This window comes from Sus scrofa, chromosome 3, assembly GCF_000003025.6.
Source record: "Sus scrofa isolate TJ Tabasco breed Duroc chromosome 3, Sscrofa11.1, whole genome shotgun sequence".
NCBI classification, from domain to species: Eukaryota; Metazoa; Chordata; class Mammalia; order Artiodactyla; family Suidae; genus Sus; species Sus scrofa.
Window position 1 is genome coordinate 22,761,278 of NC_010445.4, and position 12,733 is coordinate 22,774,010.

Consider the following 12,733-nt stretch of genomic DNA (forward strand, 5'->3'; position numbering starts at 1 on the left):
TTGTTTGGTCTTTTTTCTTCTAAAATTTTTTTTTTCTTCAATATTTGTTTTTGCTATTTGGGGTTCCCTGAAATCCCATATGAATTTGAGGATACGCTTTCCTGTTTCTCCAGAAAACACCTTTGAGATTTTGATGGAGATTGCAATGAATCTGTAGATGCTTTGGGTGGTATTACCATCTTAACAATATTGTCTTCCAGTCTCTGAACATGGGATGTCTTTCCATTTTTTGTGTGTGTCTTCTTTAATTTCTTTCAGCAGTGTTTTCTTGTTTTGGGGGTACACGTCTTTCAGTTCCTTAGTTATTGCATTTATTTCTAAGTTCATTTATTCTTTGATGCTGTTATAAATGGAATACTTTTCTTAATTTCCTCCTCAGATGATTAGAATAGTATTGCTGGTATAGAAATGCAAGTTATTGTTTTTGGCCATGCTCACAGCATGTGGCAATTCCCTGGCCATGGATCAAACCCTTGCCAGAGGTGTAACCAGAGCCACAGCAATGATCCTTAAGTTAGATCCTTAACCTGCCGAGCCATGAGGGAACTCCAAAATGTAAGTGATTTTTGCTTGTTGATTTTATATCTTGCAACTTTACTGAATTTGGTTTTTGTTTTGTTTTGTCTTTTTAGGGCCACACCCGAGGCATATGAAGGTTCCCAGGCTAAGGATCTAATCGGAGCTACCGCTGCTGGCCTACGCCACAGACACAGCAACGCCAGATCCGAGCCAAGTCTACACCACAGCTCACGGCAACTGTTCTGGCTGAAATTCCCGTATTATGTCGAAAAAAGTGGTGAAAGCAGGCACCCTTGTCTTGTTCCTGGTCTTAGGGGAAAAGCTTTCAGTCTTTCTCCACTGAATATAGTGTTTTTCTGACATGGCTTTGATCATGTTGAGGATGTTCCTTTCTATTCCCAGTGTATTGAATTTTTTTTCAGTTACGAAAGGGTGTTGAATTTTGTCAGATGCTTTTTCTGCATGAATTGAAATGGTCATGTGTTTTCTTTTTTCCTCTTCATTCTATTAATATAGAATATTACATTGACTAATTGGTTATGTTGACGCATTCATTCTGGAGATCAGTCTCGCTTGGTCATAGTGTATAATCCTTTTTTTTTTTTTTTTTTTTTTTGCCTTTTCTAGGGCCGCACCTGCAGCATATGGAGGTTCCCAGGCTAGGGGTCTAATCAGAGCTGTTGCTGCTGGCCTACACCAGAGCCACAGCAACGAGGGATCCGAGCTATGTCTGCGACCTACACCACAGCTCACGGCAACACTAGATCCTTAACCCACTGAGCAAGGCCGGGGATCGAACCCGCAACCTCATGGTTCCTAGTCGGATTCCTTAACCGCTGCGCCATGACGGGAACTCCGTGTAATCCTTTTAATGTGCTGCTGAATTTGGCTTACTAGCTTTTCATTGAGTATTTTTTGTATGTGTATTTATAAAAGATACTGGTTTGTAATTTTCTTTTAGTATTTGTTTGGCTTCGGTATCAGTTTAATGATGCTCTCGTAGAGCCAATTAGGGACTGTTCTATAGTAGTTTGTTAAGGCTACTATACCACAGTACCACAGACTAGGTGGTTTAAACAATAGAAATTCGTTTTCTCGTGGTTCTGGAGTCTAGCAGTCCAAGGTCAAGGTTTTGGCAGGTGGATTCCTTCTGAGGCTTCTCTGCTTGGCTTACAGCTGGCAGTCTTTCCCCTGTGTCTTTCCTTTATGTGTGTCTGGGTTTTAATCTCCTCTTCTTATAAGGGCACCAGCAGATTGGATTACAGTCCACCCAGATGACCTCACTGTACCGTAATTACCTCTTTAAAAGGCCCTGTGTCCAAATATAGTCACATCGTGAGGTCCTGGGGGGCCGGGATTTGGACTTCAGTATATGAAACCTGGGGCGTCCCGTCATGGCTCAGCACTAATGCACTCACCTAACTAGTATCCATGACGACTCAAGTTTGATCCCTGGTCCCACTCAGTGGGTTAAGAATCTGACATTACTGTGAGTTGTGGTGTAGGTTGCAGACTCGGCTCAGATCTGGCATTGCTGTGGCTGTGGCATAGGCCTGGGGCCACAGCTCCAATTGGTCTCCTCGCCTGGGACCTTCCATGTGCCACAGGTGTAGCCCTAAAAAGACAACAACAATGACAAAACAAAACTAAAAACCCTCAAGTTAAGCAATCAATCAAGTTATGGTAAATCCAAATGATAGGATACACTCAGCAATTACAGTTATCAATATTTATTTATTTATTTTGTCTTTTTGCCTTTTCTAGGGCTGCTCCTGCGGCCTATGGAGGTTCCCAGCCTAGGGGTCTAATTGGAGCTGTAGCCACTAGCCTCCACCACAGCCACAGCAACATGGGGTCTGAGCCGCGTCTGCAACCTACACCACAGTTCATGGCAACACTGGATCCTTTACCCAGTGAGCAAGGACAGGGATCAAACTGGCAACCTCATGGTTCCTAGTTAGATTCATTAAGCACTGCGCCATGATGGGAACTCCAGTTACCAATTTTTAAATACAAGCTCTGCTGATTTGCAGCTGTATAGCTCCGAGAAAGGGAATTACTCTCTCCTCTGTTTCTTGTTTTTCCTTTATGAGGAGGTTTTTGATTACTCATAGGTTTATTCAGTTTTTCTCTTTCTTCTGGAGTCAGTTTTGGTAAATTTTATTTCCAGGAATTTTTGCCCCTTTCCTCTAGGTTATCTAGTTGGTTAGCATACAACTGGTTCATAACATTCTCTTAGAATCTGTAAAATCGGTGATAAATGTCCCCACCTTCATACCAAACCTTAGTAATTTGAGTCTAATCTCTTTTTTTTTTTCCAGTCAGTCCAAATAAAAGGTTTGCCAATTTTGTTAATCTTTGAAAGGAATCAGCTTCTAGTTTTAATTTTCCTTGTTTATTTTTCTATTCTATATTTCATTTACTTTTGCTCTGATCCTTTATTATAGCCTTTTGTGTGGTAGCTTTTTTTCCCCTTCTTTTTCTAGTTCCTTCATGTGTACAGTTAGGTTATTGATTTGAGATTTTTCTGCTCTTTTAAAAATTAAATTTTTTTTTTCTTTTCTTTTTAGGGCCATGCCTGTGGCATATGGAAGCTCCCAGCTAGGGATTGCATCAGAGCTGCATCTGCCAGCCTGCACCACAGCTCATGGTAACATGGGATCCTTATCCCACTGAGTGAGGCCAGGGATCGAACCAAATCCTCGTGGATACTAGTTGGGTTTGTCACCTGCTGAGCTACAACAGGAACTCCCTATTTCTGCTTTTTTAATGTATGCTTTTGCATCTCTAAATTTACTCCCCCTTTGCACTGCTTTTGTCGAATCCCATGAGTTTTGGTTTTCATCATTATCTCAAGGTACTTTCTAATAAAATGTGAATTTATTGATTTTATAGTTTTTCAACTTACGCTTCTTTTGGCTTTAGTATTGCGTAAGGATAGTACTATGCCTTGTTTCATGTTTATACATGTGTTAGTTATATTATGATAAAAAAGCATTTACTCAACACTGGGGGTCTGTGAGAACCCCACTCTAAATGTATCGTGTAAGTTTGTCACATTTGGTCCAAGAGATCTATAGTATGTAGAACGGAATGTAGTGCAGTGGGTTAAGGATCCAGCATTGTCAATGCAGCACCGGAGGGTCCCTGCTCTGGTGGGGGGTTTTGCCCCTGGGCCTAGGAACTTCTACCTGCCACAGGAATGGCCCCCCTCCAAAAAAAAAAAAAAAAAAAAAAAGAAAAAGGAAAAGTTTCTTACTGACTATGTGAATTTTACTCTGAAAGGCTCTGGATACCTGGTGGTCCTTAAAATAGGAGATAAATCCATCTTACTGAAGATCAGTGTCAAGGAGAGAGGAGGCTTCAGGCTGGTCTGCAAATGTGCCTAAAGGGGCTCCAGCCGATTCAGTGACTTGCTCTTTTTTTTTTTCAGTCTTTTTGCCATTTCTGGGGCCACTCCCTCGGCATATGGAGGTTCCCAGGCTAGGGGTCCAATCAGAGCTGTAGCCACCGGCCTACGCCAGAGCCGCAGCAACTCGGGATCTGAGCCGCGTCTGTGACCCACACCATAGCTCACGGCAATGCCGGATCCTTAACCCACTGAGCAAGGCCAGGGATCGAACCCTCAACCTCATGGTTCCTAGTTGGATTCATTAACCACTGCGTCACGACGGGAACTCCCTGACTTGCTCTTTTTTCGTTCTGTTTGTTCCCCGCCACCCACCCTCTCCCAGTTTCTGCATTTCATTTTCACAGCCCACTCTCGGCCACTCTGGGGGGACCAACTAAATAACTGCATGAGACAGATCTGAAAATCACCACTTGGAGCCCGTGATAGACCCCAGGTGGTCCGTTGTCTCAGACAAGGTGCCAGTCTTGCCAGCTGACTTGGCTTTCTGAGCACACTGCTGGTGAGGAATGCTCAGGGCTCATAGCTCTCGAATGAGTCGGCCTTCCAGCTCTCAGAGGGATTCCTCCGGGCGATCCCGGAGTCGGCTTCCTTGGAGGGTGTGCTCCCGTGTGCTAACGCACATACCTGTCTCCCCACTGCAGGTTTTCAGGAACCCCCACGAGGTGGTGACTGTGTTGCTGATTCAGACCCTGGGGGCCCTGGTGCCCTCTCTGCCCATCTGCCTCAGCTCCGGTGTGGAGAGGGCAGGGCCCGAGCTGGAGCTGGTCAAGCTGCTAGAGTTCTATGGCGCCACCGCCCACTTTGCCAAGGGGCTGGAGATGGCACTGCTCCCCCACCCACGTAAGCATTCCTCCTCCCAGCTCCCTGACGTGTCTCTACTCGTTCTTTTTTGAAGCATCAGGGGCCTGAGTTTGTTTGCCTTTTCGGGTGACTGATTTTGCAGAAATGGATGGGATGGGTGTTTTCCTTCGCAACAGCTATGGCAAGCTTTTCCATGAAAACTTTGCCACTATGGAAATAATTATTGCTGAAGATACTTGCCTAGGTCCAGGGCTGCCTAGGTGCCTTACACACTCGGGCCCGGGGCTGATGGACGCTTCTGTAGGGGCAGAGAATCTCAAAAAGGTAGATAGACATGAGTGGCAGCGAGTTGGCATCAAGTGACATGGCGTGTAGCCCATCCTTTTCCTTTCAAGGCATCAGAGAACCTCAGACAATTCAACCTAAAAAATAGGTTTAAGAAGTTCCCATTGTGGCGCAGTGGTTAAGGAATCCGACTAGGAACCATGAGGTGGCGGGTTCGATCCCTGGCCTTACTCAGTGGGTTAAGGATCCGGCATTGCCATGAGCTGTGGTGTAGGTTGCAGACGTGGCTCGTATCCTGCATTGCTGTGGCTCTGGTGTAGGCCGGTGGCTATAGCACCAATTTGAACCCTAGCCTGGGAACCTCCATATGCCATGGGAGTGGCCCAAGAAAAGGCAAAAAGACAAAAAAAAGAAAAAAAGTAGGTTTAAGAGAACAAATGGGTTAGAGGAGTTTTTTGATAGGACCACAGCAAGTTTTTAAGGCAGGGGTGCAGTACTAGGAGTTAAGAGTAGCTAATCTGAGAGCAAAGCGCGCCTTGTTCCCATTGGGGCAAGTGGTGCCGTGGTGTGTGACATTTCCCCAGCTGCTTCCCCGTCTATGTTTTAAAAGCATCATAGGAGTTCCTGTCGTGGCATAGCGGCAATGAACCTGACCAGCGTCCATGAGGACGCAGGTTCGATCCCTGGCCTCGCTCACTGGATGAAGGATCCGGCATTGCCGCGAGCCTGTGGTGTAAGTCAGAGATGCGGCTCGGATCCTGCATTGCTCTGGCCATGGTGTAGGCTGGCGGCTTCAGCTCCAATTCAACCCCTAGCCTGGGAACTTCCGTGTGCCGTGGCTGTGGCCCTAAAAAGACCAAAAAAAAAAAAAGAAAGAAAAAGGCGTCATTAACTTTTAGGTCATGCGGACCAGACCTCGTGATGAATGCTGCTGTCAGATCAGGAAATCGCTTCAGGAAGGTCTGCTTCTGCCATTTGGTTGTTGTGTGTGTCACTAACTTGGTGTATTTAATAGTTATTCTAATTACATTCACGGATAATTACCTTGTACATTCCAGGGAGCAGGTTTATTGTTGGAGTTCCTGATGATTCATAGGTGTTTTTGGCACCCTCACTGGTCAGGCCTTGGTTGTGGGAGAGGTGTGATGGATGTGGGTAGCTTTCGGGGCGCCTGGATGCTCTGGTCCTGGTGGCCAAAGAGGCTTAGGCTGAGCATCCCGCGGGAATGGAATGAAGGTAGGGCCAGGAGCTGGTTACCTTCCTCCCACTGGTGATGGACGTTGCTGAAGAACCACCCTCTGAAGAACTGGATATAGAAAATGCTTTGTTAGTCAGCCAAGGAAGTTTCGATTTTTCATGATTTCTATTGAGGTTTTCAAAAAAGTATATGTATGTATATTTTTTGTCTTTTGTCTTTTGAGGGCCACACCCTCGGCATATGGAGGTTCCCAGGCGAGGGGTCCAATCAGAGCTGTTGCCACCGGCCTACGCCAGAGCCACAGCAATGCCAGATCCGAGCCTCGTCTGCAACCTACACCACAGCTCACGGCAACGCTGGTTCGTTAACCCACTGAGCAAGGGCAGGGACCGAACCCACAACCTCATGGTTCCTAGTCGGATTCGTTAACCGCTGCGCTACAACGGGAACTCCGAGTATATATATTTTTAAATTTAAAAATACTGCAGTTCCTGTTGTGGCTCAGCAGGTTAGGGGCCTGACTTAGTCTCTGTGAGGATGTGGGTTCCACCCCCGGCCTCACTCGTGGGTTAAGGGTCCAGTGCTGCTTCGACCTGTGGTGTAGTTTGCAGATGCCGATGGGATCCCATGTTGCTTTGGCTGTGGTCTAGGCCTCAGCTGCAGCTCTGATTTGACCCTTGGCCAGAGAACTTCCATATGCCACAGGTGTGGCTGTAAAAATAAAATAAAATGAAATAAAATACTTTGGGGAGTTCCCTGGTAGCCTAGTGATTAAGGACCTGGCATTGTCACTGCTGTGACTCAGGTCACTGCTGTGGCTGGGGTTCAGTCCCTGGTCTGTGAATTTCCCCATGCTGCCGGTGTGGCCACAGAAATTCATGATACAGCTGTCTATAACACAAGATGAAAATCTCCTATAAGCCTACTTGTTAGAAATAACCACTGTTAAAAATTTGGTGTATATTCCCCAAAGGTCCTTGTATAATAAGGATTTTTTCTCCTTGTCAGATATGTTGCAGGCATTTTTCTTTTTGCCTTTAACACTTTTCTGTTTTAATAATATGTATCCATAGTATAATTCAAAATATATAAAAGATTATACAAGAGGTAGTCAAAAGTTTAAATCATTTGTCGACTTTATAATTAACAAGCAATATTATTCCATATAGAAACCCCCCGAAAATACAAGGAAGGAAAAAGCTCATTGTCAACCAACCATCCAGAAACCGTATTTTGGGGAGTTTTCTTATGGCACAGCAGGTTAAGGATCTGGCATTGTCACTGCAACGGCTTGGGTCGCTGCTGTGGTGCAGGTTCGATCCCTGGCCTGGGAACTTCTGTACGCTGTGGGTGCAGCCCCCAAAACCCCAAAACCAAAACCAACAGAAACAGGATTTTGGATTATATATACATGCAGATTTTCTGTGTGTGTGTGTGTATGTGTGTTGTGTGTGTGTGCGCTTACTTAAGTGTTTTTAATAGAGTATTATCATTATAAACCTCCTGAATTTACTATTGACTCAGTATCACCATCTAATATACAGAGATTTTCCCAGTTACTCCGCAAAAGTCTGTTATGTCAGCTTCCCTCCTCCTCTGTCCCGTTACAATCCAATCGGCGTACCTTGTCTTTGGCTGTCCTGTCTCTTTAATCTCTTTTCGTCTGAAAATCGTCATTCATGACATCGACTTGTTGGAGACTACAGGGTGGTTTTATTGTGGAATGCTCAATATTCTGGAAGGATCTAATTGTCTCCTGGTGATTAGATTTAGATTAAACATGTTTGGTGAAAATACTGCTGTTGGTGATGATGGGTGCTTCCTGTAGCATCACATCTGGCGACACGTAATGTCCAGTTCCTGGCAGTGAGTTGGATTAACCACTTGGTAGACGCCTCTGCCAGGTAGATAGCTCCACTGTAACGTTGACCTTTCCTCTTGGTCATTAAGCATCTGTGGGGTGATGTTTGGAGCCCATAGAAATATACCATTCCTTAGGAAACATTTACCTGGTGACTTAAGCATCCTTTGGAAATTCACATCTGAATAATTTACATTGTTAATGATCAGATGGTGATTTCTTAATCTTCCCATTCCTTTTGCATGTGTTTGCTGGCATTCTTTTGTAAAGAGGGGATGTTTTCTTTCTCTCATTAATATCACTATGAACTCATGAATTCTTTTTTTGTTTTGTTTTGTCTTTTGTCTTTTGAGGGCCGCACCTGCAGCACATGGAGGTTCCCAGGCTAGGGGTTGAATTGGAGCTGTAGCTGCCGGCCTACGCCAGAGCCACAGTAACACGGGATCCGAGCCTCATCTGTGACCTACACCACAGCTCACGGCAATGTCGGATCCTTAACCGACTGAGCGAGGCCAGGGATCGAACCTGCAACCTCATGGTTCCTATTTGGGTTCGTTAACCACTGAGCCACGACGGGAACTCCAGGAGTTCTTTTTTTTTTTTTTTTTTTTTAATTCATTGTATTATGATCCATTATCTTTTTCTTTCATTTCTTTTTTTGCTTTTTAGGGCCCCTCATGTGGCGCAAGGAAATTCCCAGGTTAGAGGTCGAATCGAAGCTGCGGCTGCCAGCCTGCACCACAGCCACACATCCAAGCTGGGTCTGCGACCTACACCACAGCTCACAGCAATGCCAGATCCTTAACCCACTGAGCGAGCCTGGGGATCAAACCCATGTCCTCATGGATACAAGTCAGGTTTGTTACCACTGAGCCATGATGGGAACTTCCTTCATTGTTCATTTTGATGCTCAAATTGTTTCAGATTGGGTCGGTGATTGCCCTCCCCTTCAATCTGAGGTCTGTATTGTTTATATATGTCCTTATCAGTCTTTGAGCGCTTTATTGCTTTTCAGCACAAACTGTTCCAGGAACACTTTGTACTTTCTCTGACTCAGACCTGGAATCAGCCATGTTCTCAAGGAGCCTGGGTTCCTCTAGTGGGAAATGGTATTTGGAAACCAAGATTTGGCTCCAGAGTTGCTTATAACTGCTGGGCTACTGTTACTTCCTAGGCCCTTGGTGGACAGAGGTAGGAATTTTTTTTTTTTTTTTTTTTTGTCTTTTTGCCTTTTATAGGGCCGCACCCACGGCATATGGTGGTTCCCAGGATAGGGGTCTAATCAGAGCTGTAGCCGCTGGCCTACGCCAGAGCCACAGCAACACAAGATCCAAGCCGCATCTGCAATCTACACTACAGCTCATGGCAACGCCAGATCCTCAACCCACTGAGCAAGGCCAGGGATCGAACCCCGCAACCTCATGGTTCCTAGTCGGATTTGTTAATCACTGAGCCATGACGGGAACTCCAGGAAATGTGTATTTTTAAAAATTACTGGTTTATACTGATACTTCCAAATCAAATCCAACACCAGTAGATTGTGACCTCTTGCCTTTCTCAGTTATGTCTCTTTCCTTCTACAGTGAGAATTCTGGTTCTCATCAGCAGTGTGTGTATATGTCTGTGTGTGTGTGTGTGTGTGTGTGTGTGTGTGTGTGATGTATATGCAGTTATTTTTCGTGACCTTACCGTGGATAGGGCAAAAGGTATTTATTTATTCCACTGCAAATGGACTGGTGTTCAGGATGCTATGCCGAGCAAAACCAGACAGTCCCCGCTCCCATGCAATGTGTGTTCCAGTGGGATGTCGTCAGAGAGTCACATGAATGCGTGTTTAATTACAAAGCGAGTCACGTACTGTGAAGAACAGCAGAGTGGTTCTAGGAGAAAAGTAAAATGGTTCAGAGCCAGCAAAGATGATGGAAACCCGCAGGCCTGAGCTGAGTAAGTCTTGAAGGAAGAAGGCGCGTAAACCAGGGGAAGAGCAAGGGTCTGCAGACAGAAGTAGCAGCAGGTGACCAGAGGGAGTTTTCGAGGAACTGAGGGAAGGCTGGAGGCTGGGGGAGTTGTGATGGAGGATGAGGCTCCAGAAGTAATAATAAAAAGAGCTGGCATTTACATTTTCTTTTCTGTGGTTTTTTTTTTTTTTTTTGGCTTTTAGGGCTGCACCCACGGTATATGGAGGTTCCCAGGCTAGGGGTCCAATCGGAGCTGTAGCCACTGGCCTATACCACAGCCACAGCAATGTGGGATCTGAGCCACGTCTGCGAACTACACCATAGCTCACAGCAACGCCAGATCCTTAACCCACGGAGAGAGGCCAGGGATCGAACCCGTGTCCGCATGGATGCTCGTTGGGTTTGTTAACCGCTGAGCCGTGATGGGAACTCCAGAGCTGGCGTTTATTAAGTGCTCGCCATGTGCTAGACAACATACCGTTTTGTGTCATCTCTTGTTGAGCCTTGTAAAAATGATGCCGTGGTTAACCTCATTTTATAGTCATTGAAAAGTTAAGGCATTTGCCCACAGCCACCTAAGTAGGAAGCAGTAGAGCTTCAGTAGAAGAGCCTTCACCCTTAACGTCCACTCTTTCACCTCCTGAGGTCAGGCAATGCAGAACCTTCTAGGCCATGGAGAAGATTTTGGATTCCTACCAAGAGAGAATTCTTAGAAGTTGAATTGCTGTGCCGTAGGATATGCAGTTTTTTTTTTTTTTTTTGCTTTTTAGGGCTGCACCCGCGGTGTATGGAGGTTCCCAGGCTAGGGGTCCAAGGGGAGCTACAGCTGCCAGCCCACACCACAACCACAGCAACGCCAGATCCGAGCCGTGTCTGTGACCTCCACTGCAGCTCACGGCAACGTCGGATCCTGAACCCACTGAGCAAGGCCAGGGATCGAACCCACAACTTCATGGTTCCTCGTCGGATTCGTGAACCACTGCGCCACGACGGGAATGCCAGTAAGAGAGTCTAGACAGTGATAGGTTCTAGGATGAAGGGGACCAGTATCTTGAATCGTGCTTTAGGCCAAAGCTCCCAGTGTTTCAAAATATTTACTGCCATGACCGTCGCAGCGCCCATGAGTGGTAAAAGCAGGTTTACAGAATGTAGTCACCCCGAAGATGAAACGTGCCGGTAGAATTCCTTTCCCCTGTTGTTTTTCAGCAGCTCATTTCCACTTCTTTGTTCATTACTGCTTTTCCCCTCTGATGCCCCAAAGAGGAGCACAACCTGGTGAAAGTCACAGAGTTGGTGGACGCTGTGTATGGACCATACAAACCCTACCAGCTGAAGTACGGTGACATGGAAGAGAAGAACCTTCTCATCCAGATCAGTGCGGTGCCTCTGGTAACGTCTTCTTCTTTTTTTTTTTTTTTTTTTGTCTTTTCTAGGGCCACTCCCAAGGCATATGGAGGTTCCCAGGCTAGGGGTCGAATTGGAGCTGTAGCCGCTGGCCCACACCAGAGCCACAGCAACGCAGGATCCAAGCCGCATCTGCGACCTAACATCACAGCTCATGGCAACACAGGATCCTTAACCCACTGAGCAAGGCCAGGGATCGAACCCGCAGCCTCATGGTTCCTAGTCAGATTCGTTAACCACTGAGCCACGACGGAAACTCCCTGGTAACGTCTTCTTACTGGCAGTGGTCACTTAGGACTCATTCTGTTTGCCAGGCATGGGGTCGGGGGGTGGGATATGCCGGAGAAGGTGTGAGCTGGCATCTGGCATGCAAAGAGGGGGACCAGGTGGGCGAGAAATGGACTTCATGTGCTTCTTGGGCTCTTGCAATCCAGATGTAAGACCAGACCTGAGATAGGCTACCAGTTTTCTATTTAACACCCCCAGGTGGCATTCCTATTGGGGCGCAACAGTAACAAACCCACCTAGTATCCATGACGATATGAGTTCAATCCCTGGCCTTGCTCAGTAGGTTAAGGATCCAGTGTTGCCATGAACTGTGGTGTAGGTCGCAGATGTGGCTCAGATCCCATGTGGCTGTGGCTGGGGGGTAGCCTGGCAGCTGTAGCTCCGATTTGACCCTTGGGAACTTCCATATGCCATGGGTGTGGCCCTAAAAAAAAAAAGACAGAAAATTTAAATAAATACATAAATAAATAAATATAAAGTCCCCATTAAAGGGTTTGTAAAACTGGAGGCTTACATCTTCTTGAGAGTTAGTTCATTAACTCCCTGATTCAGTCATTTAAAAATTATGTAGTCCTTTTTATTTTTTGGCTATGCCCATGGCATGCACAAGTTCCCAGGCCAGGATTGAACCCATGCCATAGCAGTGATGACACTGGATCCTTAACCTTCTCGATCATCAGGGAACTCCTTATCATGCAATCTTTTGCTTAAGGCAGATGTGCAAAAGGACACAGGAGCTGAGCATTCATGGATAGCACTCTAGAGCCAGGCTCACTAGGTGGGCACCAGAGGGGTCATTGCCATTGCATATATTAAGGTTGTCTAGCATGACGTGAGTTGACATTTAAGAATGGATCCTGGGAGTTCCCGTTGTGGCGCAGTGCTTAATGAATCCGACTAAGAACCATGAGGTTGCGGGTTCAATCCCTGCCCTTGCTCAGTGGGTTAACGATCCGGCGTTGCCGTGAGTCGCAGATGCGGCTCGGATCCCACGTTGCTGTGGCTCT

At 46.2% G+C, this 12,733-nt stretch overlaps 1 protein-coding gene across 2 annotated transcripts in view; it reads left to right on the forward strand.

Moving 5' to 3' along the window:
- Positions 1-12,733, forward strand: part of COG7 (component of oligomeric golgi complex 7) — an 86,166-nt gene that overhangs the window by 20,854 nt on the left and 52,579 nt on the right. For both annotated transcript variants that reach the window (XM_021086473.1, XM_021086472.1), the window contains exons 7-8: positions 4,573-4,771; positions 11,296-11,423. In XM_021086473.1, the coding sequence (XP_020942132.1) occupies positions 4,573-4,771; positions 11,296-11,423 (327 nt within the window). The remainder of the gene's footprint in view (positions 1-4,572; positions 4,772-11,295; positions 11,424-12,733) is intronic.